Below are 24,192 nucleotides of genomic sequence, written 5' to 3'. Positions count from 1 at the left end.
CGCTGCTATTGATCTGCATTTGGAATATTTGGCCCTACCCAAGGTCGCAGCAGCAGGGCTCTGAACTCAGGGCAGGCGTCCGGCTTCCGGCTCTGGAATATTGACGGAACGTTCCCCAACAACTTCAAAGAGCCAGATAGTGCTGAGGGGCCGAGGACGGTCAGGAGACAGCTGAGGTCAATGCAGAGGCAGAGAATGGAATATACCCTCTCATTTATATCAGACCAACATGAGAAGCCAGGGACTATTCTTTTCTTGGCATTGAATGGAAAGCAAATAGAAAAGTTGATGAGGTGGCCATATTGGGAGAGGGCTGAAATGGCATTGATGGTGCTCAGATAGACGAATGCTGAGTGGCTGATGCTTACCCCCAGCTGTTTCAGCAGCTAAAACTGTCCACTGTGATAGGCTTCAAAACAGCTTCTGAAAGATGTAATACATCAGCAGCAAATAGGAAGGACGAGATATTTGTATTCATAGATCAATATAAGCACAAACAGCACATTGGACAAAGTGTTATTCCCCTAGAACTTGTTCAGTAATGATAAATTTATTATAAAAACTTGTTCAGTAATGATACTTTTATTTTGTAATATCACTCTGGTTTAGAAGGAGATTAGTAAAGGAGATTAAGCTATGTCATAGCTGGGATTGGGCATTTTTGGGATACAGTCAGGATTCAAAGATTGTTGTTGGGGTACATTCGAGATTGGTCATGGGATTTATTATTATTATTATTTATTTATTTTTACAGTCAGAACTGGCAAAGTTATTGGGTTACTGTCGGGACTGGCAGAGTTTTCTTGGGTTACTATCAGAATTGATAGAATTTTGATGGGTTGCAGTCTGGATTATCTGAATTTTCTAAGGATATGATCAAATTGGCAGTGTGTTGTTGGGTAACAGGCATGACAGGCAGAGTTTTGTTTAGGGTACACTTGGAATTGGCAGAGTTGTGTTACACTTGGGATAGGCAAGGTTTTGTTTGGTTACACTTGAGATTGACAGAATTTTGTTTGGTTACACTTGGGATTGACAGAGTTTTGTTTGGTTACACTTAGGATTGGCAGAGTGTAGTTACACTTGAGATTGACAGGGTTTTGTTTGGTTACACTTGGGATTGACAGAGTTTTGTTCGGTTACACTTAGGATTGGCAGAGTGTAGTTACACTTGGGATAGGCAAGGTTTTGTTTGGTTACAATTGAGATTGACAGGGTTTTGTTCAGTTAAACTTGGGATTGACAGGGTTTTGTTCAGTTACAATTGAGATTGACAGAGTTTTGTTCAGTTAAATCTGGGATTGACAGGGTTTTGTTTGGTTACAATTGAGATTGACAGAGTTTTGTTCAGTTACAATTGAGATTGACAGAGTTTTGTTCAGTTAAATTTGGGATTGACAGGGTTTTGTTTGGTTACAATTGAGATTGACAGAGTTTTGTTCAGTTACACTTGGGATTGGCAGAGATTGGTTTGATTACTGTGGTGACAACAGTCAGATTGTCACACTACATGCACAAATCTTTTAGGTAACAGCTGAATATAGATGTGATTCTTCAGGTCGGACAAGGACAGAGAATGTACAGGGACTTAAATAAAGTTAAATAAAGGAATAATGAAAGCTCTCCTCTGTATCTGAAAATGGATGCTTCTCTTCTTTATTTTTTTTTTTATATATATTTAATACGAAACACGGTTGGGGATCTATTTCTCTGAGAGTGGCAGGGTCAGTTGTGTCCCCACTTGGCTCCACTCTCTTCCTGTTTGGCGCTTCACAGCTGATTCGGCAATTGAGACGGCATTCACTTGTTGCTTAGGAACAATTTCACTAATTTTTTTTTCTTCTCCTGCCGGCTCAGTGTTTTTCTGTAGTGTTTTTTTCCTCTCTCCCCTCACTTCCCCTCCCTCTCGGCTGCCCACTCTCGCTCCAAATAAAAAGCACCATCTGCCGCCATGGAGCTCGGCTCCGCCTGGGAGTGCACTTTCACTCGGCTAATGAACCGCTCTAGGACGCCCCAAAGTTTAGTGCTGCCTCTCTCTCTATCTCTATCTCTCTCTCTCTCTCTCTCTCTCTCTCTCTCTCTCTCTCTCTCTCTTTCTTTCTCTCTCTCTTTCTCTGAGAACTTCTTTTCTCCTCAGTGTGGAACACATCCTGGCCCCGAACCAGCACCTCACTTTTAGTCCAGTCCCCAGAGGACGGCTGAAGAAAGGCATTTTCCGAGAATAGCTGTTGACATTAATTATTGGCTTCACACGCACGCCATATGAATTGATGCTATATATCTATATATACATACCATTTTTCAGAGCAATGCATTGAACTTTCACAAGATTCTCTGCTACAGGGCTGTGGAAATGAATGTGATTTAATTGAAAGTAGGATGTGGTTTAGTCTGAATCTTTTGGTTCCACTGTAGGCTTCTGCTGCGCTGTGTATTGTGGGTGAAGTTGTCTAGGGATTGTGGTGCACAAATGTTGTTAGATGTGTTTGAGATGGTTTTGTTTTTAAGAATGAGTCTGCTGTAATTTGTCTCTTTTGAGGCCATTGAACTGTACTTTGAAGTGTTCAGTATCTACTATTTCCTGTTTGTTCATGCTCTGTAGCCTTCACTATAGTGGTCTGGATTGGTGTGTTTATTTAAACCTTTTTTTTTCAACTACAGAATCCTCAGCTTCTAGTATATGCACAATTTCTGTCTCTTTTTATTGTTGTGTTTTTAGTTTAGTCTGGTTTTGCTGTTTTAGTTTAGCATGCAGTTTGGAATCTCAAAATTGGTGTACTACTTAATTTATAGTACAATAATTTGTTATGGGCTTCGACCTGGCCGAAGTCATGTGGATTAAAACAGGTCTGTGGTACATGGGTTCTGTACTGAAGACATTTTGTGAAGCAAGTACCAGTGGCAAAAATTCAAAAATTGTCTGATCTCCTTGCATTATTTTAAAAGGGGTGTCCCTGTACTAGTGTACCCTGTACTTGTGTACTGTCCTGGGTGTTTCGCTTTGCTGAGACCATGGATGGAATCATGGAATTCAGATATAAAGACAGAAATGCACCGAATTTGAAGATCTGTAATATAAACACCATATTTGTTCTTTACAAATACACACGATCCACCACTCTTAGATTTGAGCAATGTGGCCACGTGGTCAGCATGATGCGCTGTTAGCCCATGTAGCATGATGGTTGTGTCAGGTTTGCTGCCTTCTCACTCTTCTGTTTATGTTCACGTGCCTCTTGTCTGCGTCTTCCTGTCTGAGGTGAGGCTGTGGTCGGCAGCTGTCCTCTGGACAGAACAGTCTTCAGAGTAGAATCAGCAGAGGCTCAGCTGAATGTGAAATCTTACAGCATTTACCAATGTCTAGTAATGTTTACTGGTTGTAGGCAATGTTTTACTTGCACATACTGGACAAACTTTTCATCAAATAAGAATAGTTCCTTTTGCTATTGTTAAATTATAGCAGCAATTTCAATGAATGCAGACGTGGGATGTTTTGCTGTTGTTTGATTCAGTGTTCATTTCTTTAACGAAATCTGTGACAACCTGTTTTTCACAACGTATTTAAAATATTTAAAGATAGTTTTCATTAACAAATAAAAATTAAACAATTATGTCAAAGACTAAAAAAATCACACATTACATTTCCTCACCATTTTCTTTTTTTTTAATCAGAAGTAAACAGGAAAATACTTAGTATGTTTGCTGTTGTCAGGGCAACAACCCTTAAATAAATGATACTTTGGGAGTCAAATCCTTAGCAATCACCTGGGAGTTGCTTGTATCAATTTTTGGCTGGTGACTGCTTTGAAACTCTTGGAGTCGACTCGGTGTCTGTTTGCAAGTGCCTCCTGCAGCACACTTTGAACCTAAAATGTTAATGTTAAACAAATGGTAAATGCATTTAGACACAGAAGTGGCCCTATTTCTTCCATAATTTAGGACGTTAACATGCTTTCAAATGTAACTTAACTTTTAAATTATTGTTTTTGAACATAGTTAAAAAATTTAAATTGTTTTTGAAAAAATGTTAAAATCTTAAATATCTGAATGGTGAAAAAGTAAAACCTGTTTCCTTACACTGACCCTACGTTTTCCTTGTAAACAGAAATGTGCAATATCTACAAAAACCTAGGACGTGATCTGAAGATATTTCGGAACTGGCTGAACCTTGTATTTTGCCTGTTTGAAAAGCCTCTAGATTACATCATACAGATGTCAGAAAACAACTTTGCATCTGTGTGTGAGTGTGGAGAAGACAGACGAGAGCTGTTGAAAAACAGTGACATAGACCTATTCTTTACATTATTCATGACATGCCTTTTATTTGATTTTTAAAAATGTATTTATTTATTTATTACTTTTTGGACAAATGTTTTGAACGTGATGCAGTGACATGCAACGCTGTTTCTGAAGAGTGGCGGTGACATTAGAAAGTGGTGGTTTGTGTCTGAATAGACTGTTTTCTCTTCCAGCGTGGGAGAGTGTGTGGGTGTGTGCGGGGGCGCGTGCAGGGCATGTATGTGTGTGCACATGCTTAACATGTGTTTACTCATGTCTCCAATTATGGATGTGTGTTTGTGTGCCTCCGTTGGGTGTGTGTGTGTGTGTGCACGCACCCGCGGTGCTCAGATATCAGAGCAGATGGCCGTAGTTTTGCTGTTATTTGTTTTGCACGAGCCAGTTTCTTGTTGGAATCTTTATGTGGTGAAGCAACAAGACAAAGTAAAAAGAACTCAGCGTGTGACGGAAGGCAAAAAAAAGTCAAATTTAAAAAAAAAAAAGAGAGAGAGAAAGAAAGAAAGCACACCCTCCCTACGAAGTTGTCTCTGCCCCCCCGCTTAGTGTTCTCAAACGTTCTGCAGTGACAGCACACAGCATGGCTTCAATCAGCCCCTCCGCACCAACATACAAACAAGCGCACTTTCTCAAAGATATCTTACTTAACTGCCCATCTGACTTTTGCAAGCTATGACTTAACGCAGTGCAGCAGGTCTGGACATGTGGGAGTTGTCACTGACCACGCTAACATCAGTCCAGGAAAATCTTCCATATTTATTTTTTGTTCTTTATCGTTTTACATTCACTATAAAAGCCTAAAGTTTCCACTTGTTGTGTTTCTTCATTTGTCAGTGACAACATTAAAAGACATGTTCCCAAAAACTACTCTTCTGGAAAGGCTTTACACTATGTATCAGAACATTGCTGTGAGGAATTGATTGCACCGATCTTCATTTCTCTCTCTGGGTTGGTAGGATGGCCCTCCCTTTCACTCATCACTTTAACCAATACACAGTCTATAATAGAACTAAGTTCTACAGTAATCCCTTGTTTTTTGCGGGAATGCGTTCCAAGACCACCCATGAAAAACGAATTTCCGCGAAGTAGAGGAAAGATATATATTTTTTTTATGTATTTAACGAGTATTTGAACTTTTAAAACCCTCCCTGTTACTGCTAACAACCCACCCTTTGCATTAAACAGTCATTCTGTAATGTTTTTCAGCTGGAACTACATGTGATGTCCTACCAGTTTCTTTAATAGAGTCATTCCTAAGCTGTGATTTAGCGTCAGTAAATTTCACTCGGATGTGGACATGAACAATACATGTAGTGTACGTGAGAAATACTTACGTTTTTCCTAGATTTTTCCTCAATATCCAGGATATAGCGGTCATAAGCCCCCTTGAAAAAACCTGCGAAGTAGCGAATCCGCGAATGATTGACCACGAAGTAGCGAGGGATTACTGTACTAAGTTGCAGTTACCGTATGTAATAGAACTAAGCAGTTAGTGTTCTCCTCCAAGGGTGTTGAAATGTATAATGTCGTTGCATCAGAACCATAGGAATTAACATGCCCCTTGTTTTATCCACTCAATTTGTTCTGTCTCTGATTCTCTCTGGTCTCTCTATTCTGAAGCTATTATGGGGATTTGTTTAAAAATGGTGGTTTTATTTTAATTATGTATTATTTAGTATATTTAAGCCCATTTAATATTCCAGTTCCAATGTCTTATTATTCTTAACTAAGTCTTCCCTACACATTCATTGCTCTTTAAAGTGGTGTAATTACATTATAATGCTAGTGTATTGTCACTATTCCATTGTCATGTAATGGGTTGAAAGTTATAATAATATCGTTTATTGCAATAATTTCTGGGAGACACTATTGACCATAGAATATTGCTACTGTCACAGGTCTATAGCTGCTTTTCTAAGTGTTGTAGGAAGCATTCTAGCCTTCACCTCTCCATCTTATGTACAGATCCAGAGTACTGAAAGTGTTAAGGTCAGCTTGAGGATCTCTACAGTCTCGGTCTGACCTTCATCCAAAGAAACTGCCCAAGATGGTGGCGCACAAGCTGAAGCTTGGCCAGTAAAGATGCATAATGTTTGTGAATCACTCATGTGTTCTGCTCGTGCAAAGAGAACGAAGAGATTTGACATCCACCCCTCAGGGACCCACTTTCTCTTTAGAATGCATTAAGGAAAAGATCAATGGGAAATCCATACATGCTGACATGTAACGGCTCTTCCGAGCACCATCACATGACGGCGTGAGAGTGGGGAGTTGAATTTTAAGTCACTGGATGTGTATCGATAAGCTGAAGGCTGTGCGTTTAGATTTTTGGCCTTAGAGGAATTCCCATCCCTGGTTTGGTTTTGGGCAGACAGTATCCAGAGTGTTGTGGGGAAATCTGTTTACACTTCAGCAAAATACATTAAGACCCTCGGGCTACATCTTCAAAGAATCAAGAAGGACATTCCTGTCTTTGCTGATGTATGAAAACCTTGTAACTCTTTTTGTAAACACTAGGTGCCATTTACTTTATCATTATCGTTATTTCGTCAGCCCTGTGAAGGACCTATTGAAAATCAAGGAAAATATTGAATACATTTGAGTGTGTGTTGCCCTGTGAAGGACTGGCGCCCCTCCAGGGTGTATTCCTGCCTTGCGCCCAATGATTCCAGGTAGGCTCTGGACCCACCGCGACCCTGAACTGGATAAGGGTTACAGATTATTAATGAATGAATGAATGAATGAATTCCAAACAAGGTTCGTCATCACTCCAGAGAAAGCTTGTGCTCTGGGTTCGTAGGATGGCTCTCTCTCCCACATCATTCAGCACAATACTCATCAATACGAGTGTCTATTAGCTGAATTAGTAGAATTTGAAATTTTGTGCTCTCCACCAAGCTTGTTGAGGTCACTTTGCCAGAAATTTGAAAAGATGCAGTGATTCCAATTGCAAGAAGTGTTTGCTGATTGTTGATCCATCCAACTTGGTAGCAACATATTACTGGAGGGGATTTAGTTGAGATTTATTGGAACTGCCATTGTCTAAAAATGAGGGGAAGATTGGGGGGGAAAAATATTGCTTGAGTTCAAGTTAACTGTTTAATTTTTATTTTTTTTTAAAACCCATATCCCTTATTTTAAACCTCAGCTTGAATCCCAGCACTGAGTGTCCAGCACCATGTTGTAGGTGTTAGTTTCAATCACACCTGCCCCGCACGCTTCATCCCTGCTGGGAAAAAAAGAATATTTCAATTCTGGTCGCTCAGGCTTGTGTGTTTGGAGGCTGCGGGCAGTAATGGATGGCTGAGGGGAGCAGAGGCCAGGCTTTGGGCCACTCTGACAGCCACCGGTTTAATAAGAAACCTCGCAGCGGCAGGGCACGTGGAGCAAGGCCTCGCCAAATATGAATGGGTCTTTCTGCCTGCGCTATTTTCTTTTTTTCCTGTTTCTTCCATTTCGGACGTGATTGATCACCTCATAGGACTTCTCGTTTCCCTGCATTTCTGAGTATTCAGTACAGTGTGTGTGCGTGCGTATGTGTGTGTGTTGTGTAACTGGCTGTGTTTGGTTTGCCCTCATTTGCAGCTTCCAGTGTTTTACTGACTGCAGCACTGGACAACACTTGCATGGTAGATGAGGACACAGTTCAGGAGAGGTAGCGAAGCTCACTCATTCTTACACCATGCATTAGTATAGTACATCATTCTGAGATCTGTAATGGCCTACCCATCATTTCAATGATATGCTGCTGCCACTGTTTACATTTATTCTACATTTAATGTATATTTTTGCATACACATACAGAACAGCACAAACCAGAGACCACCCTCCATTCCATTTCTATTCAAGACATACATTATACAGCATCAGGAATAGAGGCAAAACATATATATATATATATATATATATATATATATATATATAGACACATTGGAAAAAATCATCCACTTCTCGGTTTAAAATAAAATCTCTCAGTCTTTAGCATCTGCTTGTTTTTTTTTCACTTCAGGAGAATTGTTTCGGTCATTCCAAGAAGTAGCAGAAAAATGTTCTTATACTTAAAGTGTGAGTTAATTCACATTAGTGGACAGGTATCGCAAGCATGAGCTCACATCCAGAAAGTACACACACACACCATGGATGAATTCATTGGTATGATACAAACAAACAAATGCAGTTAAAACGAGTATGTGATTTAGCCTCCACAAATGCCTCTTCATGAACTTTAAGGTCAGTGAAATCTTTACAAGGAACATGTCTTTCTTTACTTATTTTATACAGGAAAATTTAAAGGCTAAGCACCACTTAATGGACCTCCATGAATATTTCACATTATTTTAGTGACTGACAGATATAAGTATGAATTAAAATGAAAATAGCAGCTTAATTTTCTTTAAAACTGACAATTGTATTAAATTGACAGGAAAACCCGAGCTCGCTACGGAAATTCTTGAACGCAGCCGTGACGTCACTGGTGGACAACAGCTGAACAACGCCGCGGTAAAACACCGTTATGACTGACTGTTATGACAGTATCTAGCTAAATAACCAACATTATTCATGACAATAGCCTAGCAACAAGCTAAACTCAAATTTAGATGTACCGTTATTCTTGTAAATGTGATCGAAGTCGAACTCGAATTCATCCGACACTATAAACCTCCGTAATGCAGCTACGTAGCCGAGTATAATCTGAGACACCGAGTTTAGCGAGTCAAGCTAACGTTAACTAACACCAACTAAAACAGGCGAAGTGAGTGTCCTTACCCTGTTTACCTCCATGTTACAGAGGCTCTTGAACACCTTTCGTTGGTGTCCTTACATGCCCATATTTTTGGAAAAGCGCCAGTGAAATGAGCTACAGATAACGGAGTGAGCGGATGGTCCTTTCCAAAGTGCCCGTTTAAAGTTGACAAATGTAGTCCAATTTCAGGATATTTTGGGATCTTTGGGCCATTTGTGCACCATTTGGCCATTTGTGGGCCAATGTCCCACTGTACATTGAATTATTGCAGCCAAAAACAACACACCTTTTCGTCATTTTGCATTAAATTAAGTGTCTTTTAAACCTTATTCCTTGAATTAGTAAGAAATAACATGTTTTCTGACTATCAATAAACACAAAGTAGGAACTCAAATTCCACTGTATTTATTTGTTTGACACTTTCATATCGCTGGTGCTTAGCCTTTAAAGCAGCATTAAAATATGTCGTTTTTAAACAAGAAAACTTGTTTTCTGCAGCACAAAAGGACAAAGCACATCATCAAAACAGACAAAGCACTAAACATTCTTACATACAAAAACAAACAAACAAGAATTACAAAAATTGTAAGAAATTGTGAACACACTGCACTGTGAGTTTATAATCGGTGCTTACAAGTATATATACTGTATTTAAAACATGTAGCTTGTCCTACTGCTTCAAGAGCTTCATGCAGTCTTGGTAACTTGGCTTGTACTGTCAGTGTTGGCTTATATTATAATCCGTTGTAATTGAACAAGAAACACAATTCAGTCAGATCCAAATGATCTGTGTCTTACAGCCCCAGTTCTGTGTGACTCAACGGGTTGAAGTGGTTTGTGTTTGTTTTTGAACAAACTCTCTGCTCAGTTGACGGCAGCTGTGAAGTAGCCAGTGTGGGGACACCGTTCTTCTCATTGTATTTTTTATCATCCCTTTATTTGTAATGAAATGAAGCATCACTGATGTGCTGGAATCTGTGAGAGTGGGGATGAGGATTGATGGAGTTGCAGTGAATGCAGTTTTATTCTATTATCACCTTTCCACCCAATGACCATTAACGTGATGTAAAGGTATATTCGCTCGCCTGGTCTGCACGCGGTAATGAGACGTTCCTCTGGGGGATTCTGTGGCGTCTCGCTAATTGAGGCCAGATCTTTCTCCAAATGCTGTTTTCTGTGAAATTCTTTTGCAGGTTCTTCAATAATTAGGTTGGCCATTCGCAGAGACTGTTTTTTTGTGTGTGTCGTTTGTGCACCAGGCTTGTTTTGTCGTCATAGTGAAACACCAAATTATTTCCCCTTAATGTATTTATTCATGTATGCACGGAACGTCATTAGATTTCCTGTCCGTGCTCTTCACTTATCTGTTTGCTTTTCTTCCCCGACTTCAGAGCAATCCATCAAGTGAAGCGCTGCTGAAGGCTATGTATGATTGGGCTTGAAGTGCGGCCTCCTTAACAAACATAGCATAGTCCTGCCCACCCCACACCCTGCCTAAAACTGTGTGGATGTAATGATGATATTATTGTTATTATTATGATAATAGCCAAAACTGCATTAATGGAATGATGTTTATAGGAAATCTTGAAAAAATGTGATGAAACTCATGATTTATGCAGTAATTCTAATATATAAATATGACCTGGTCGCGTGTGAGAGATGGAGAGACTGAGCCTGTGTATTTGAGTATATTGTAATTGTATTGTATATTGTTTTATACAATGTTTAATTTCTTATTTATTCAAATTAATTATTTATTACATAGTACATATAAATCAACATTAAAACAATGTATTTTAGTTCTGTATTTACTGCACCTACTCATTTATTTATAAGTTTTAATTTTCTAAATATTTCTGCATGGATATGTTTCCCAAAGTCCAAACTTCACTCTTAGAATTTGGTAGAATTTTCAGCTGAATTTTGGAGTTCTGCTACAGATTTTCACCTTTTTTTCCATCTCAAAACAGAAGGATAGAAAACACCTGTGAACTTTTTTTCAGGTCTGAACCAAGACCAAAATATAGTCTCTTACCTCTCATTGACGGGACTGTTTTTCTGATTTGGAGCATTTTTGTGTGGTCCCAGGTGGTTGCATGGTGTTTAGGAGCTCAGTATTAATTTATGTATTAATTATAGTATCAATTATATTGCACCTGTCTAGACACCCAATGAGTCAACATAGTTAACACTGCACTGAACCCCATTCAACACTCTATCAGCACACACACTGGTGAGAAGCGGCAGCCAGGCACAATCAAGAACGGCCGTCCACCTGGAGGGACTGCGCTAGGTCACTAGGGGGTTTAACCCAGGATACAATGACCAGGCATATCCGGGCATACTCACAAACACATTCATACTGTCTCTCTCATTCACTCACTCCCTTCAAGAAAGGTTTAGAGTAGCTAATTCACCTACCATTTTTTAGACTCTGGGTGGTAAGTGGAGGTCCTGGAGGAAACCCACTCAGACACAGTGAGAACATGGAAAAATTCCAACCACTCCATCCCAGCACTGAGAGGCAATCTTGCTGTCCAACCAGCCATCGTTCTGCGCATATTCTCTCTAGTTTGTAACCACTTTTTGAACATCAGTTTTGGGGAAAAAATGTCCTCATCTTTTCCTGAGACTCCTTATGCAAAGTAAATATATTCAATCACTTAAAAACACCTCCTGAGGCATTGATTACTTGTAGTTGATGACAGATACTTTGACTGGAAATGAAATAAAATAGAGGTTGGCTTTGACGTTCGGAGAGTACACTTCATTTCTCAGTGTATGGAATATGTATTAGAGCTGTTAATCCTCTGTGAATTCATGCTGTGACAGGTTATAAAGTGTGTGTGTGTGTGTGTGTGTGTGAGTGTGTGTGAGCACGGGGGAGAGAGAGAGAGAGTGTGTGTGTTTGGTTCCAACCCCATAACTCCTCTGATTGTGTAGCTGAACTTTATCCCGCTGCTCTGTATTGTGCTGACCCCTTTGCAGTCTGTCTCTGGGCTGTTCCCCGTGCTGCACACCTTCTGTCCTCCCCCCTGTCGCGTCTCTCTCTCTGTTCCTCTCGGTCAGCGGTGGGGTCAGACTCCCTCTTTCTGTGCCGCTGTGGTGAACAGTGGTATTGAGGCAGTGTGAGGCAGAGTTCTGCCATTTCTCTGTCTCCTCAGAGCCACCTTAAATAATTCACAGCCAGCACCTCAGACAATAAGCACTGCGGTTTTGTTCCAGCAAAGGTGTTGCTGTTTGAACAGCTTCAGCAAATAAAGCAGAGGGTCTTAAAGGCCCCACACACACCCCCTCGTCTCCTTCTCCGCCTCCTACTTGCACTCTCCCCAGCCCACACATGCATGCACACAGGTGTGAAGGTGGAGTACTGCACTGAGGTTTCTGTCAGAATAAATCCAGCTTAACTCCAAAGTCCCGACCCTCCCTTTCCTTATTATAAATGCTTGCATTGGCCAGAAGGTTTTGGGAAGAGCCTGTGCGGAACACTGAAGGTTAGAAAGCTCCCAATTCACAGCTTTCTACCCTGTTTACAAATTCAGATTTATGATGTAAAGAATATTTTTCGGAGGTAATGAATAGCTCAACCAAACCTAGTTTAACCAGTGAGTTTGCACAGGATCTCTGAGGCTAGCATAGTTAAGATGTGCAAGTATTCTGCACCATGCTGTCTAAAGGCATTCACCTAAATGGACACGCCTGTGTGACCTTAAAAACTTTTAGAATTTACAGACCATTTTTGGGGATGTGTTGAATGTCTACTAGCATGTACTAGCATGCAATTATACAGCTACTACAATTGTGGGGAACTGCAGTTCTCCCTGGTTTGTTTATGTTCAGAAGCTTAGCGTCTTTTAAGGTGGAATGGTATGTTTGAGGGGGGCACTCATTGGTACGTGGCTGTAACTCGTCTGTAAGTTTGTATTCAGTGTTTGAATTACCACAGTATCTCATCTGTTTGGTTTTGTAGCACGTCTGGGCTGTAAAAATAAGTCAATATTAGGCACCTATGCAGTAGGAATAGAGCAGTATCCTCATCTTGGTTCATGCTTTTCCACATTTGGAATTCTCTCCAGTGTCTAAAAAAAATCGCTAAATACCTTTTCACTGCCGTGAGCAGAGAGAGAAGAAGCCTAGCAAACTGGACCAAGACAGTTTGTTTTTTTAGCCATTTATTGATACTAGGGCTTTGTAAACAAATTAGAATGGTTTCAAGCACCCGAGAGCTAGCCAGTGGCAAGGAAACATCTCCTGAATTTTAAAAATAAAATTGTGAATGTTGCTTTTAAAGATTTTGATTATGCAAAAAAGTGTGAGGAGGGTGTGGTTTTCTACCATCCTCCAGAAGTTACATAGTACAGTTTCTTCAGTGCTGAGCCCGGATTAGCAATGGCATAGAGTCTGTTATCTTTATTACAGCTCAGTGAGGCATCACAATGACTTTGAAGCTCTTATTTAAAAGTGAAATACTACCTACTGTTGCGTCAAAGAAGCAAACTTCAGGCAAAAACAAAGTGTCACTGATGCTAAACACCACTCATATAAAGCCCCCGTAACTATTTGAATGTGAATAGTTCCCTATTGGATTGTCTGCTTGTTAAATTTGAGTAAGTAGGGTTGTGGGTAAGTTTCAGTAGAGGTCCTTGTGCTACTTTGCATTTAGCACGTCTCAGATCAGCATCATTTGGGGTAAATGTTTCAGTTTTTCTGAGCTATGCCTTTAAACACAGCTGACACAGCAGAATGTGGTTGTGCTGTAAAAGCACAGAGGGCTGATCCTGCTCTGCTCTTGTGTGTTCATCTGCAGGTGACACTGGGGAAGGTGCTAAAAGCCATCGTGGTGATGAGGAGCCTGTTTATCGATCGCACCATCGTCAGGGGATACCACGAAAACGTATACTCCGAGGATGGAAAGGTAAGGGTTAATCCAAGAGTGGAAGTTGGGAATGCTCACATCCCTCAAGATTAACTTAGGGTCTGGTTCTGGGAGCAAAATGACTATAAACCAAAGTAATGCTGTGGCTTCACCAGCCCTGAATTAACCCTGTAAGCCTGGACTTATCCATTCCAGTCCAAAATTTGGTTTGAAATGAAAGCACAAATCACCTCCAGGACAGGAAGCGATGACCCATGCTGTTCTTCTCTAAGTATGTGCAGTAAATTTCCAGCTGCCCAAGGTATTGAACACAAAGGTTTAATGGTCAAAAATGTCAATAATGGAAGAAGGTTGGCCGGCATAGGGTATGGTATAGTGTTACTTGCTGATACTGGAACAAACTGTCCATTTGTGTTTGGAGATCAGCCCTAATCTCCATAATTCTTCATACTGTGTAATACAGATGTTTACTGCTGCTCACTATAATGCATACCGCATTCTGATGAATACTAAAAATCAATGCTTCTCAAACACCACCAATGTTCAGCATCCACCTGGATGACAGCCAGTCGCACCAGTGCACTCACCACACATCAGCTGTTTAGTAGAGAGGAGACATGTAGGAATGAGCTGGGGTTGATTAAGAGCCCAGAAGTGACCACAGTGGCTGATTCAGCTGGACATTAGTGTATCATCCAGACTTTAATATATTTATTTTTTTAAAGATATGCTACTGGATCTCGTCTAAAGGACGCCATCATTTGCTCAGGCATTGGGATCCACACAGAGCACAGGGACAGCCCCCTCTGTCTGCCCCACCAACACCAACACCATCCCATGCTTGTCCTTAGGGATCTCCCATCCAAAAACTGGCCAGGTGGAATTGAATGTTCCTATGTTAAAGTGCGGTGGCTGCTGGAATAAATCGTGTTCAGTCATAGATTCAGTCTGAAAAAGGGGATACATGGATTTTTTGGAAACGTGAAGAGGCTATTCCTGGCATTTCACATGAAAGTGTCTTCAGAAAACTCAGATTCTCCAGTTTAGTATGAATTATTATTTACTATTTACATGTAAAAATGCTTTATCCTAAAAGGGCTAAGTTTTATAACTTAAGTCTAGAAGAGGCAAGTTAAGCTTAGTCCAAATACCTTCCAACGGAGCCAAAATATAAACCATTTAAGTTCTGATTCTAAGGACCCATCTCTCAGGAGGGGTGCCCCTAGCTTCAATTAAGCCTGGTCCTGGGCTCAGCCAGAGGTCTACTATTAGTCCTGAAGCTCTTGAAAAGCCTTTTATAAAAAATAGTGGCCTCTACAATGTTAAGTATTCCTATTACCATCCCCACCCTAGCGCCATACTTCCTCTGATCTTTTCTTTATGTTTTTTGAACAAGGTCAAGCTGTCCTCTTGGGCTCTTTGGAGAGTTTTGTAAGGCCCATGGCTCTCGAGGCTTAGGTAACGATATGAAATCCAGGATATTTTTTTTATTTTTTTTATTGACACTAGTCTCTTCAACCAAACCTTTTAATAATTCAGACATGTTCAGCACACTCCTCTCTCTCTCTCTCTCTCTCTCTCTCTCTCTCTCTCTAACATGAAAAGTCAGTAAAGAACGTAAGGTGCTGTCTATCCTTTATTGCCCCCACACCCCCACCCCATGCGTCAGGTTCGACATTAGCAGCTCATTCATTTTGAATATGGCGACGTGTTTCTCTCTTGCTCCGTTTGAACGCAGCGAGGTGACACTAATACGAGATGGCCATCAAAGGACGCGCAGAACCTTGATCACGGTTAATTATGGCAGCAAGTGTGAAACCTGTGAACTGGCTGCCAGGCCGGAGCTCTGTGAGGCGGAGAGCTGTGTGTGTGTGTGTGCACGTGTGTGCGTGTGGTGAGCATTAACAATTAACCTCTGCTACAGAGGGCTGCTTAAGCTGACAGCAGCAGGGCACTCAGAGCCCCTTTATGTGGGTGTGACTGCTTCTAGAAGCTTCTCCACTAACAGTTTATCACATTTATTGTTGTTTTGTATCTCCTCTCATATTTCTCATCCTGTTCAATGTCTAATATCTGTACTTTTTATCGATGACTATAAAACTTCATGCTATTGTACTAAATGTATTTATTTTATATTTGGTTATAAACATATGGAAGTGCAGTACAGCATCAGTTAGTGCTGGACGATGTGAACACAAATCAATATCACGATTAATTGTACATTTTACCATGACTACGATTAATGAACGATTATTTTGTTTTTGTATTTTTTTACAGTACAAAGTGGCTTGTACTGTAAATATTCTCCAGTGTTAAAGCTGGGATATTTTTTCGAATGTTTCTAATGTTCCTACCCCTGTTTGTATTTGGTGTGTGCTTGGGTCGCTGAGACTGGGTTTTGTTTTTTCAGCATTTACATTTGACTTTTTGTTCAGTGTCGTATTAATTATAGTCAAAACACAGCACATCATTTGGTACGTGCTGCTTGAGTCGTTCGGTCTGCTTTGGCGTTTAGGTTGGTTCTGCATGTGGCCTATAGGGGGCAGAATCACGTGACTACAGCTTGGTAGCGTGGTTTTAAAGGGACAGTACATGAACACACAGTGGGCACATAACAGAGTATTTAAATAATTGATATAATAGATATAGACAAGATTATGTCGATTACAACTTCTGAATGTCGATTTTTTTATTTATTTTTGATTAATTGCCCAGACCTAGCATCAATAGTGTAATGCCTAAGATACGTACAGTGTATACTATTCAGCCGTAACATTATAACTGCCTCCTTTTGACACTTTGATCATCATTATGACCCTTGTTTCTACACTCAGTGTCCGTTCTCTTGGCTCCACTTACCTTATAGGTGCACTTCATAGTTCTGCAATTAGACTGTAGTCCATGTGTTGCTCTGCATACTTTGTTTTGGCTGATTTCACCGTTTTTAGAGCAGGTATGATTATGGTGGTGGATCATTTTCAGTGCTGCAGTGACACTGACGTGGGGTGTTGTGTTAAGGCATAACTCCAAGTACATTCAAAAGCATCCTCGGTGTCAAGCACTGGAGGGGACTATCAGCACCCAGCATTGGGCTGTGGAGCAGTGGACTGACGTTCCCTAGAACTCCATTCCATGCCTTGATAAGTTAGTGACATTTGTAACCAATGCAAAGAAGTGCAGACTGCCATTGGATACACTTCATTTCTAAAAGTGTGTGTCTATATTACAATATATATGGTAATGTGTTTATATCGCCTTCTCACAAACACCATCAACTGAAACTTCAGATTTACACTTTCAATAAAACAAATTTATGTTTATCTTCAGTGAGCTGGAGAATTAAAATGAACATAAAATTCCATGTTTTTGTTATTGACGCCTTTAACCAAGTTAATTAGCTGGCCTTGTAAACAGAGGACGTGGTCTAAGCTAAATGTTGTCTGGGTCTTTTAGACCCTGCAAAGCCTCATTTGTGGAGCTTACTCAGAGGGTTTATGAATAACAATTGTCCTGACTCATTTACTCATTCCTTCGATTTATGCATGTTGGGCTTATTAGAGGGAAATGGGGAGGGAGGAGGAGTGCACGGAGAAGAAGAAGAAGGAGTAGAATGTGTTTAATAGCCGTTTTGTCCTGTGATTCCACGAGTGTAAACCTTTACGTGTGATGTTAAAGGACTGAGGGACTGATGAGAGCCCTGGAGCAAAGCTGTGCCTTGCTGTAGGGCACGGAGGAGGGAGTAAACACATGCAGATGGTGTTTTTTCTTTTTTTTTTTTCTTTTTTAAATGTGTGTGTGTGCGCGTGTTCCTTTGCAACAGTTATTTATCCGAGGCTTGTTCACACCTCGTTCGTGCTTTGGCCTGCAGCCGTGTGGGTTTACCTGAGGGCCAGTTGCTCGGATTAGCTTCAGCCTGGGACTTCTAACTCTGATCAGTTTTGAGTTCAAACTAAAAGCCTTAGGACTTCATGAAGACCTGATGCACACTCGGTCCTTTCTTCTTTAACCTTTTGAAGTCCAGAGATATTACTATAGTTATTATATGATGCATGTTAGAAAAGCCCATTGTTTTGTCTGGATTCAAGGGTTTCGATGGGATTCTGCTCTTCTAGGAAAGCCTTATGCTTGTGTTTGGAACATGACTGCAAGGATTTGATGGTATTCGGTCACAGAAATCAGATGTCTGTTGATGCAGTTTGTAAATGCATTTCATTATGAATCTACAATGAATTGCATTGTTATGTTAACATGTGAATGTGTGAGAGTTTGTCGCCCTTCAAAGGACTGGCGCCCCCTCCAGGATGTGTTCCAGTATTGCACTCAGTGATTCCGGGTAAGCTCTGGACCCACCGCGACCCTGAACTGGACAGGCGCTTACAGAAATTGAATGAATGAATGAATGTTATCTTGTACTGTAAATCAAGCAGTAATGTTACCTCCAGGCTTGTGAGGGTTAAGGGGTAAGTGGGATATGTCTCCATTCAGCGCAGAGCCTAGAGCTTTGAGAAGAGCTCCTAATCCGGCTGTAGGGTTGTTTTGTAGGTGACTCAGAGTTGACCTGGGCAGAAAGAGTCAGGGCTAATTATTGAGGGCTTTCTGCTGACCCCACCCCCTCTTAAGCCTCTGGATCAGGTTCTACCACTCCCAGTAGATGTTGAGAAGAGAGAAAAAGAGAGAGGAGGAGGAGGAGGAGATGAATGAATGAGTGTGTGTGTGTGAGAGAGAGTGTGGACAGGCGAGTAAGGGAGAGATAGCGAGAGGAAAACTACGCTATCAAAGTGGGGCTTCAAAGACTATCTCAGGCATCTCTTGGGTAATTTGCGATCCGGCATTCTTCCGACTTCAAAGGGCGTCAGTGTGTCGGAGTGGGTTGTGGGACAGTGGGGAGATGGGATCTGATTTCTCTAATAAACGCTGACACCGGCCCTGTTTGATATAAGATTCGGGGAACGTTTTGATTTGTTATCGTCTTTGAAACTGTTCTGATGACCTTCACACAACGGCCTGATTAGCACAGGCTCTTCCCCACCCTCTCGCCACACAGCTGAGCCCGGCCGATCAACACTCGCAGACACACAGCACCCATCTCAGCCCTTACCATCGACGCTGGCCCATATTCAGCTCTTTGGGCTCTTGTGAGCTTTGTTTAGAGACAATGTTAAACGTGAAATCAAAGTTCAAGCACAGATTCCCTCTGAAACTAAGGGTGTACTCACACTAGGCGATCTGTAGTGAGAGTTACTGCCAACAACACGACTCTAAATGAGCCATAAAGTACAACCCTGAACTCCACTGTGCTGTGTGAAAGTGCCTTTATTCAAAATAAAAGCCACTGTATGATGTAAGAATGCACCCAGACTCAGTTTACCATAAAGCCACGTTCTGATAAATATAAGTGAGAGCAAAGGAACAACACGGAACACAATGTTTTTTCTACATTTCTCGCCTTATTCTGTAATTATTGTTTGGTTAAAATCCCAGTGTGACATAAACATCAAAACAACCATTTTGTAATTTCACTTTGTATTTCAACATTTTGGGCGGCACGGTGGCGCAGCAGGTAGTGTCACAGTCACACAGCTGGGTTCGATTCCCGCTCTGGGTGACTGTCTGTGAGAAGTTGGTGTGTTCTCCCCGTGTCCGCGTGGGTTTCCTCCGGGTGCTCCGGTTTCCTCCCACGGTCCAAAAACACATGTTGGTAGGTGACTTTGGTGACTCCAAAGTGTCCGTAGGTGTGAGTGTGTGAGTGAATGTGTGTGTGTCTGTGTTGCCCTGTGAAGGACTGGCGCCCCCTCCAGGGTGTATCCCCTGCCTTGCGCCCAATTATTCCAGGTAGGCTCTGGACCTACCGCAACCCTGAATTGGATAAGCGCTTACAGACAATGAATGAATGAATGAATTTCAACATTTTGTTCTTGAAATGGGTCGTACGTAACAGGACAGGTTTCCATAGCATTTCAATTGTTTAAAAGTTTGGAACAAACAAAATATGCTTTTAATAAGCGTTTCTCTGGTCTCTCTGTCACACTGTAAATGAAGTCACGTGCACAAATTCACAAACTGGGACTGGGACTTCAGTAAATGTCACTTAGGGGCTTCATGATTTAAAGTAAAAGATAAAGCTGTGTATGGAACTTTCTACACCTTATTAATGGTTTGTGACACCAATGTTATGGGACTGGGGAGTGGGGGGGGGTTCGTGTACCTTTCGTTAACTGGTTTTCCATTTCTAATCCTGCAATAGAAAAATGCAGAATGACCCATTTCTCTATTTTGTTTGTCATCAACAGTACCAGAAAATGTAGATTTTATTTGTTTTATTTTTCTTTTATTCCATCACATCAAAACACACATACAGGGAATATTAGAATTGGATATATTTAGATATTAGTTCACTATAAATTGATATTTTGTTTCTTCAGACATAACAGGAAGATAACAGATATAGCTACGTGTCACATAAACATCACCGTTCTGCTGCGGTTTCGCAAATGTACTTATATTAGCTTTAGAACACGCTCTACAGGCACCCATGTCCCCAATGTGCATAGAAATCTCAGCATATGTTGCCCTGTCCTTGACCATATTTTAAGTAAATTATGAAATGGGTCAAGTGTGCCCATCTTTAATCCACCAGCAGAATAAGTTCCTCCATTTTAAAATTTACGACGCTATTAGCATTAGCAACGTCCTGTTCTGGTTAAAATCTGCAGCCCGATTGGCCACAAGCAGGAATTAAAAAAAATTAGTTTAATGTATTTTTGTTCATATTTTTTGTATTTTGTTTTATTTAATTTCATTATGTTGTAGAAAAGTTTGTTTTCCTTAAATCAGTAATATTTATATCGTTCAAAGCAGGGAAATGGGTCGTTCTCCATTGTTCTATTGCAGGATTAGAAATGGAAAACTAATTAACAAAAGGTACACGGACTTGAGGGACAACCGTACTCTGGTACGTATGGTACGTTCCACCGGGCCAAGTGTGAGTGTCCCCTACGTATAATCAATAAACTAGTGTCTGGAGTTTTCTTCTTATTTTTTCACTGGAAGCTAATGTAGCTAAAATGGCAGTAGTGAGTTATTAAAAGCTAAGTATCTGACATCCTCAATTCTGTCTGTACTCTCCCTTTTTTATTTTTGTTGATTGCTTGTTGGCTAAATTAGCCTCATAAATAGGTCCTGAAACACTTTTTAAACATTTATATACAGTCTCCTGCTGGAATACAGACTGTCTGTATATATTTAGGAGCATTGAGGAAATGCTGCTGCATTCCAGATCTGTTAAAAGGGCCTGATGGGCCCCAGAGGGAGAGCAGCCAGGAGCGGAACTGCACTGAGATGACAAAAGCCTGAACAGCCATCTGGGTGGCCTTCCTAGAGAGAAAAGGCTGGATCCTCCATAATGTTCTGTAGGCGGGACCAGCATGACCGAACAAAGAATGATGACTGTTCATGTAAGGCAGCTTCCAAAGGAATGACCAGGTAGTTCTCGAAAGGGAGCGCACGATATTGGTGCAGTGAAGCTGTAAAAGAGAACTGATCAGTTTTCTCGTGTTATTCTCAATTAAATTGCCAGAATGCTTTAAGCATCCTCATTATGTTCAGAGTCTCTGCAGAACCACTTGTAAGATTCACTTGTTATTTTTTTCCCCTCTCAGTATGTCATAGGCCTCTCTATTACCCATATTTTTCTCTTTTCTACTGGCACCCATAACTGTGCAGTGTTACACAAGACCCATCTTTCTCTCCCATTTATCTTCCAGCTCTGTTGTACCCAGTGCTTTCATTCCCTGATGTGTTTTATGGGCTTGTTGAGGATGTGAGTAATAAGTGGCTGGTCTAGCACATCCACGCTGCTGCTTTGCCAACTGTCATAGCACAGCCTTCAACAGCATCAATATGGGCTGAATAACAATCTCCTAACATAGACATATCAATATCAATACCGTATTTTATATACAATACAAGGCCAGAACTTTGTAGATATTCCCTACCGTGCTGCAGAAACAGCCTCTATTCATTTTGGAATTAGAATTAGAATCACACTTTTGGCCACTATGCTTGCACACAGAAGAATTTGTTTTCCACATTTAACCCAATCCGTGCAGTGAAACACATTTACACACACACTATTTACACTAGGGGGCAGTGAGAGCACATGCCCGGAGCCTGGGGCAGCCCTAGCCACAGCGCCCTTGGAGCAGTTGGGGTGTAGGTGCCTTGTTTTGGTGGGCAGCTGTTACCACCAAATTATTACTGGAAATTCCAAGCCATATGACGAAACATATGACTTTGTGTTGTCATATGGCTTGAGGGTCCTGGGGTTGTGGGTTCAAACCCTGTCTATGATCACCCTGTCCAAAGTGTGCCCCTGCCTTGCGCCCAATGATTCCAGGTAAGAATGTGAAGTGGTTACAGTGGTTTCCAAATGAATAGATGAATGAATAATTGCTCATTGTTGAGTGAAATGATTTGCTCAATTTCCTGCTGGTCCTTGGGATTGAACCAGAGCCCACTTCTCTAACCATTAGGTCATGGCTGCCCCCATATTAATGTTCACAGATTAACATGCTTTTGTGTATTATCTAACACAATCCTGAGAGTTTCTTCATCTGTTCACACGAATCTGAATCTGTTTGTTCTTCTCTTTGCAGCTGGACATCTGGTCAAAATCCAACTACCAAGTATTTCAGAAGGTGAGAAGATCTGCATGGCTACAGTTTAAACACACAGCCTAATTATGCATCTTTTATTGGCTTACATGGGGGGGTAGGGGTTTAAATCTTGCAGGTTGGGGGTGGGGGATACCGCACTAATCCTTACCGCAGCACGCGTGTGGTCATTAGTTACTGCAACCTTGTGAAGAAGCTCGTTTGGAGCTCTAATGCTTTTTAAATCAGCGAGAGTGGTGTGAGTGTGGGTGTTTTGAGAGCAGAGTTATCCCGGTGTACCCTCCTGTCGAATTCTAGCCGGGCGGCTTGAGCGAGGGGCTTTAATCATTCATCTGTGGAATCTTACAGTAGGGCCTTAATTAGATCTCTGTCTCTCATCCTGATGGAGCTCACGTTTCTCTCGGCCTCGCCCAGGCCCGGCCCGCCTTTTATCCCCCGCACATCGTTTGTCTTTGTGTGTGTGTGTGTGTGTGTGTGTTTGTGGTGTTTTTTTTATTTATCCCCACCCCCCCGCCACGTTTTACTCCAACACCACTTTCACTACATTTCTCAGTCCACCACCAGCCCTCCCCCCTCTCCCCTCAAAACCCCCAAACATCTGGGCTGGAGCCTGCCACTCTATTCCTTTTATGTTCCTTTCTCTCAGAATCTCATTAGACTGGAATTAAAGCCCCGGCAGCCTCTGGGCAGATGGAGCTCCACAGCCTCGTGCTGTGCACACACACCTGAGAGAGAGAGAGAGAGAGAGAGAGAGAGAGAGAGAAAAATCACTTGTTTTTTGTTTTTTTGTGTGTGAGTTATTACTTGTGTGTGTCTGTGTCCGTCTGTCGGTCAGAGAGAGAGAGACATTCTGTGTAAGTCTCTTCAGCTTACAGAAAAGGAGAGAAGAGGGCAATACAGGAATAGAGAGAGAGAGAGAGAGAGATGCCCTGCATGATATCAACAGAAAGCAAGTGACTTCCAGGAGAGAAAGTAAGATGGTGGGAAAGAGAGAGCAAGAAAGTGTCACTGCAGCTTTTTTTTTTTAAACCAGAGATAGAGCGAGAGAGTTGGAGGTACACATCTGGACGGATTGATCAAAGTGGTGACCTGTTTATTTCTTTATTTTTTCCTCCTCACTTCAAAAACTAACTCCGACATGGCCCTGTGAAAGCAGTGGGATGGGGGCGGGGGCGGAACCCCCGCTCAACTTCTCCTCCCAGCTGTCACTTCTGCTTGGCGGTCCTTAGCGTTTGCTCAATTACCCCCTTCCCCACAGCCCTGTCACATCCCACCGCAGCACGGAAACGTGTTTGTGATCATCTGAACAGAGTTAAGCCTGCGCAGGACATGATGTAATGCCTCTGAAAACATGAGCGGCTTTGAGGAAGTGGCCGGAGGATGACGACAGCGTGGTGAAAGTGGCAAAGACCCAGAAGAATGAAACTGTTCAATTGTAGCCGCCCCCCACGACAATTACATTAGTGATGGGAGATGAGAGGTTGGAGGGAGTAATAAGGCCATGGTGAGCTGTCGGGAAAAGGGAACCGTTGTGTTGATCTCGGCGTGGGCTTGGAAACGGGCTTTAATTTGATCAGCTGCTCTATCGCCCTATGTCCTTTCAA

The 24,192-nt window shown here is 41.5% G+C and overlaps 1 protein-coding gene across 1 annotated transcript in view; it reads left to right on the top strand.

Moving 5' to 3' along the window:
• The window catches only part of med27 (mediator complex subunit 27), a 78,903-nt gene that overhangs the window by 47,341 nt on the left and 7,370 nt on the right, over nucleotides 1-24,192 (top strand). The window contains exons 5-6 of the mRNA XM_066644218.1: nucleotides 13,848-13,955; nucleotides 22,571-22,612. Of these exons, the coding sequence (XP_066500315.1) occupies nucleotides 13,848-13,955; nucleotides 22,571-22,612 (150 nt within the window). The remainder of the gene's footprint in view (nucleotides 1-13,847; nucleotides 13,956-22,570; nucleotides 22,613-24,192) is intronic.

This window comes from Hoplias malabaricus, chromosome 14 (assembly GCF_029633855.1).
Source record: "Hoplias malabaricus isolate fHopMal1 chromosome 14, fHopMal1.hap1, whole genome shotgun sequence".
Lineage (NCBI taxonomy): Eukaryota > Metazoa > Chordata > Actinopteri > Characiformes > Erythrinidae > Hoplias > Hoplias malabaricus.
The sequence above is the reverse complement of the archived record's forward strand: the minus strand, read 5'-3'. Positions and strand labels throughout refer to the sequence as shown.